The sequence below is a fragment of the Cricetulus griseus genome (assembly GCF_003668045.3).
Source record: "Cricetulus griseus strain 17A/GY chromosome 1 unlocalized genomic scaffold, alternate assembly CriGri-PICRH-1.0 chr1_1, whole genome shotgun sequence".
NCBI classification, from domain to species: Eukaryota; Metazoa; Chordata; class Mammalia; order Rodentia; family Cricetidae; genus Cricetulus; species Cricetulus griseus.
In genome coordinates this window covers 155350382-155357008 of record NW_023276807.1, presented here as the reverse complement: position 1 = coordinate 155357008, position 6627 = coordinate 155350382, and the positions used below count along the sequence as shown (strand labels likewise).

Genomic DNA, 6627 nt, shown 5'->3' with positions numbered 1-6627 from the left:
TGGCTGCCCACACCTGCTTTACTTTTGTCTTACAGCCAGTCCAACTAGGCTGAGGAGGTGGCTCAGTGGGTAAAATGCTTGCTTTGAAAGCCCGAGGACCTGAGTTCAGATCCCCAGAATGCATGTAAATCCAGATGTGATGATGGACATCTGGAATCCAAGGACTCCTATGGCAAGATGGAAATGAGATCGGAGAATCCTGAGAATCTCATGGACAAGCGAGTCTGGTGTACACAGTGGCAAACAAGGCAGAAGGTGACAGCCAAATGCTGAGTTTGTCTTCTTACTGCCACACATGTGCCATGGCATGCATGTGCCCACACACAAACACAAATACACACACACAAGACTGAAAACATGATACAAAAGCTACAGCTAAATGATTCTCTGAAGCACCTTCATTATTAGTCCAGCTGTGGAAGCCATACTTGTTGTCTAGTTCTAAACAAGGCTCTGTCCTTCAGTGACCTTTTGTGGTCTCTGTGACAATGGGTGATCTCAAACTCCTGTGCACTGTGATCATTTGCTCCACTGTTGAAACACTGGACATGTGACCCATGCCTTTATTTCAATGCTTTAAATTGATTGTCTTACACCAACTCATTAGTATCTTTGTGTTTTAAGTGTGTGTGTGTGTGTGTGTGTGTGTGTGTGTGTGTGTGTGTGTGTGTACACATGTGAGAACAAGTCCCCATAAAGGCCAGAAAAGGGTATCCCCCAAACTAGAGTCACAGGCAACAATAAGCTGCTAGATGTGGGTGTGGAAAACCAAACTTGGGTACTGTAAGAGAGTTGTTTGTGCTCTTAACAACTGTACCATCTCTCTGGTCCCCACCACAGTAATTTACAAAGTACATTGAATGCATAGGATGGTCAACAAATATGAATGTTGCTAATATGTATAAATATTGATAACTCTGGAATAGGAAAAAACAACATACGATTAAGTAAAGAGCGTCATAATTAGAATTTAAAGTTTTCTATTTCCCCAGTCAAAATATTCCACTTACTTAATAAGCACTAAACTAATACTGTTTTTTATTACATAAAATAATGGTAGAAAAATTTTAAAGGCCCAATTATAAGTCCTTTGCATCATTTTCAAACCAAAGAAAGGAGTGGTCACCCAATAATGCTCAAATTAATACAAATATATTAGGAGTCATTGCTGGCAATGTCAACATCACCAACATACAGGAGAGTAGGAGCCAGAACCCATCATGGAGGTAATTTTATTAGCATTGTTCCCTCAGTTCATTCTCAGAAGTCATTCTCAGAAGTGGTACAGACAGCTCCATGTTGACCTTGAAGACTTCACCATGGGGGCCCAGCAGCCAGTTCCCAGCCAGATGTGCCTGCACACTAAATTGGCCGGAGACCTTGAATGTTCTTTGGGTTTATGCCTCTGCCACTGAACTTGAGAGGCAGAGCTTGTGTGGGAGAGCCTTGAGAGGCTTATCTGGGAGTCGATATGCCATGTGCTAATGGGAAAGGAAAGGTGGTGTGGACCAACACGGAGCCAATGAGAAGCCACTCTCATATCTTCCATATTGCTGACCTCACTGATGATCCTACATCGGCACTCTCTGGGATGGAGTCCGTCTCTAAGAGGGACTGGCACCTCCTGATCAACTGGAGACCCTAGGGAAAAAGGAATAGGTACCCTGTGATTGGGAAAGAGAAGTCAAAACTACTATGATCCTGGTCCCTAAACAGAAATGTCTTCGAGCTTCTGTGTTGGATGCCTGAGGGAGCTCCACCCTTCCTCTGGGTGTCAGACTTCCCAACATGCCCAGTTTCTTAAAGACTTAGTTAACTGCAAGTCTTTTCTCACTTTCAGGACATCAGATCTGAAATATTGTCACCTCTTCTCAAGATGGTCAGGCTCTTTTGCTGCAGGATAATACATGCATACATGTACACACATACACACAGACATACTCATATACACATACATGCACAAATACACATGACACACATGCACACACACACACACACACACACACACATACATATATGTGTGTACACATGTAAGCTGACTCAGCAGTCCTTTGCCCCTGGAATTCCTAAGGAAAAGACTACGAGTGTATTAATTTATTCCTTTCTCCTGCCCTCAAATATTGTCACACTCCATCATTCAAGTGATCAGACTTTCTTTGACAAATCCCTCTGGATTTTAAGAAATCCCTCCTCCACCGATAACCTGTGAATTTTTTAAGTAAATTTTCATGGGAAGTCACTGTATAAGCTTAATCCGAGACCTCATTTGATCATCATTTCTCAGAAGCAAATGGCAACAGAAGTCTGCTCTGCATCTATCTTTCCTGATAATTTATCCCTTGGTTCCTTGGGAAAAAATGTAATTACAATGTGCAAATATGTCTCTAGACAAGGTAAGGTGGGAGGAAACCATTTTATTTGTTCATTTACAGTGTTGTAGATTAAAGTCATGGCTGTGTGCTAAGTAAACGCTCCATCAGGAAGCTATAGAGCTATGTCCTGAGCCCAGAAAAGCAGTTGAATTGTGAAGAAGGCCCTGCAATGAGAACCACATGGCCTGAGACAAAGCCCACACAAGAGGGAGAGAGAAAATCAGGCAGAGTCTGCCGTGTGCAGGCTCACTAGTGCTTTTAACCCTAGAGCTGGGACATTTAAGACAAAAGGATCACTGTAACTCCAGTTTGGCCTTGGCCACGGTGAGTTCCAAGGCAGCCTGAGCTATGAGATGACACCCTTTCTAAAGGAAAAAAAAAAAAAAGGCAAGCTCCTATGATGGAATGGAAGACACAGAGAACAGGAGGAAAAGAGGCCTTTTCCTCACACTGTCAAGGCCTCTCTGAAGCTAGCCTGCTGCAGACCACTAATCATACCAACACTAGCATTTGTGATGAGCACTAATTACCTGTCTCCCCTCATACCCCTTGTGACATGGTTATTAATCCTTCATTCTGTACATTCCCTGAACATAACAGTTTGCTGGCTCCCTTTTAAGAAATGTTTAGAGGGTTGAGAAGATGGTTTAGTAGGTAAGAGGCCTTGCATGAAGTCCTGGGTATGGACTTCCAGCACCCACGTTAAAAGCAGAGAATGGTTGTACAAGCCCGTGACCCCATCACATGAGGACAGAAACAACAGGCAAGCAGAAACAGACAGGAGAATCCCTAGGCCTGGGTGGCCAGCAGACCTCACCCAAACCATGAGCTCAGAGGAATAAGGCAGAGTGCAATAGAACAGGACACACAATATCCTCCTGTGACCTTTGCATATGTGTGCATAGGCTCACATACATATGTATACACATAGCACACCCCCAAACAAAAATAAAATAGAAATAAACATGGTTTCCATCTCGTCTGATATGTACAGGACTACAAAAATAAAATCTCATCAATGATTTAAAAAAATAAAATAGCACAGACAACGTAAAGACCTGGTCATCAATTTGAGTTAAACATAAGGCAACTGTGAGTGACACTGGCCTGAATGTGATGGTGGAGCTAGGAGCTCTGAACAGCAATGGGAAAGGACCTGGCAGCAGCCAAAGGCCAGAGTCACTGAGGTGAGCTGCTCTGTGCTGGTTCGGACCTGCACCCAGCGGCTCAACCCTCGCCAACCTGCCCGCCCCACTTTCCATTTCTGAGAGGGGGCAGCCCTGCCCAGGCAGCTGAGGTTGGTTTGGAGCTGGATGTTCTTGATTCAGCCTTTCAAGAACTGGAGTTTATAAGCATCAACCACATGACTTCCCAGAGTCTCACAGCTCCCAGTGTCCACTCAATAAGCTTGTTTTCACTTCAATCAGCAGGAATTGAACCCTTCTACTTACAAAGAATTTCTACTGGCAGGCCAGCAAGAGTACTGTGCAAATAGGTGGAGAAAATAATCTTTGAAAAATGCCACTGTTAGCTGTGGTGGCCCAGGCCTGTAAGCCCTGCCCTCAGGAACCTAAGGCAGGAGGATTACAAGTTGAAGACCTGTCTGAGCAACACCCTTTCGAAAACATTTTATAAAGTAAAACAGAGGTTGGAAATATCGGCGAATGGTAGAGCTCTTGCCTACTATGTGTGAGGCCATAGGTGAGGCCCTGAGTTCAAGTGTGTGTGTGTGTGTGTGTGTGTGTGTGTGTGTGTGTGTGTGTGTGTGTGATTTTCTCCCAAGTATTTATCCTGAAAAAAAAAACCCACAAATGTTCATACTGACAGATATATGTCTAGAATATACTGGTCAAAAAACCTTAAGCAACTGAAGAAGAGCCAAGAATGGGAGAAAAAAGTACTCCAATTTGCCCGAGGATGCATGAAGAAGACACCCACGAAGCCAGCCAATTATCAGGTCTAAAATTAACTCAGTCCAAACTGAAAGATAATGCAACATTCTGTTACAAAAACTATGTAAGTAAAACCTTGAGTTATTTCAATGGTATGATAAAAGTAGGTACTTTAAAAGGAGTCAAGACAGTGCTGGAGAAACCCACAGAAACAGTTGGCCTGACCTAGTAAGAGCACTGAGACCCCAGTCGTAAAGCTGGTGAACCAGCATTGGACCGAACCAAGTCCTCAGAATGTGGGTGCTAGCTAGGAGGCCAAGACAGTCTATGTACTTCTAACAGTGGAGCCAATGTTTATCCCTAGAGCACAAATGGACTTTGGGAGCCCATTCCCTATGGAGGGATACTATTGCAGCCCAGATATAGGAAGGAGGGCCTGCCCTCCCAAATGATGTAATGGACTTTGAAGGTCCCCCAAGGAGGACCTCATTACCCTGGGGAGGGGATGGGGGTGGGTTGTGTGGGGTTGGTGGTGAACATAGAAGGATGGGAGGGTGAGAGAATGGGGGAATGGATATGTAAATAAGAGTGCTTCAAAAAAAAAAAAAAAAAAAAAAAAAAAAAAAAAAAAAAAAGGAGTGCTTTATCAGTGGAGAGGGTACCTGAGCTGGCCTTCCCCTGTAATCAGATTGATGACTATCTGAATTATCATCATAGAATCTTCATCCAGTAACTGATGGAAGCAGATGCAGAGATCCACAGCTAAGCACTGGACCCAGCTCCCAGAGACCAGTTGAAGAAAAGGAGGAGCCATAACATGAGCAAAGGTGTCAAGACCAGTTTGGAGATACCCACAGAAACAGCTGACCTGAGCTAGTGGGAACTCACTGACTCCAGACTAACGGGGGGGGGGGGGGCCACGGGACAGCTCAAATAGGACCAAACTAGGCTCTCTGAATGTGGGTAACAGAAGTGTGGCTTGGGAAGTCTGTGGGGCCACTGGTACTGGGACCAGGATTTATCCCAAGTGTTTGAACTGGCTTTTCCGAGCCCATTGTCTTTGGAAGGATACCTTGCTCAGCCTAGATATGGGGGGAGGGTCTTGTTCCTGCCTCAAAGTAAGGTGCCAGAGTTCATTGACTCGCCACGGGAAGCCTTGCCCTCTCTGAGGATTAGATGAGGGGTGGGATAGGGGAAAGAAGGAGATAGTAGGAGGAGGGGAGGGAGCAGGAACTAGGATTAGTATGTAAAATGAGAAAAGATTGTTTTTAAAATAAAAAAATGACTTTAAAAAAAGTAGCTGCTTTATGCTTTGTGAGCATGGGAAAAGAGCAACTAAATACTCTCAGAAAAGATGGAGGTATCAGGAAACTATAATTCAAAATCATAAAACCAAACAGATGTGGCATGATTTTATGTCGTTAATGGTAGACTATAAGAGACATGACTTCACTGTAATGTCTCTTTTGAGAGATAACAGGAGAAATTGGTGACCCTCAGCAGCCTGGCCTGCTACCTCAAATAATATTTTCAGGAAATCTGTCATCAAATAGACTAATTTAGTCACAGACTGTTAACCAAGAGCATACAGGCTCCAGTTACAAAGCAGGTTCTTTTGTTTTTGTTGTTGTTTTTGTTTGTTTTTGAGATGGAGTTTAGCTGTGTAGCTTTGGAGCCTGTCCTGGAACTTACTCTGTAGACCAGGCTGGCCTTGAAACCCTCCTGCCTCTGCCTCCCTAGTGCTGGGACTAAAGGCGTATGTACACCACCACTGCCTGGCCTACAAAGCAGGTTCTTTAACCTAAGCAATGTGGAAGGAATGGTTTCCTTCCTTTCTCACCTTTATGACTTCTCACATTACAAGATGGGAAAGGTTGCATGGAAATAAAGGACGCTTAGGCATGTTAATTAAGTTTAGGGGAATCATTAGGTGCTGGGCAAAGTTCAAAGACCAAAAACTTGAACATAACCAATTAGTGGACTAATAAAACTTTAACTGAGACACACACACACACACACACACACACACACACACACACACACACACACACGGACGGACGGACGGACGGACAGACAGACAGACAGAGATGGACTACAGGTGTAGGTAGGCAAAGTGAGTGTAAATAAACTATGTTAATTAGGTGATGATGATATTTCTTGAAATTATTCCAACATTGTAATCACAAAGATGATGGAAAGACTTAAAATGATTTGTCTCTTGGAAATGAGGCATTCGCCTTGCTCTTTAATTGTTATGAAGCACAGCATGTATTACTTAATTTTCAAACTTATGTAATTGGGGCCAATAACTCAGTGTGGCCCGCTCAATAGTATTTAGCTAATAACCCTGCTTAATCAGATCA

At 43.6% G+C, this 6627-nt stretch overlaps 1 protein-coding gene across 1 annotated transcript in view; it reads right to left on the bottom strand.

Moving 5' to 3' along the window:
* Window positions 1–970: 970 nt before the first annotated feature.
* The window catches only part of LOC100759078 (alpha-fetoprotein), a 44245-nt gene continuing 38588 nt past the window's right edge, over window positions 971–6627 (bottom strand). The window contains 1 exon segment of the mRNA XM_027388375.2: window positions 971–1641. Coding sequence (XP_027244176.1) covers window positions 1537–1641 — 105 coding nt within the window. The 3' untranslated portion in view covers window positions 971–1536.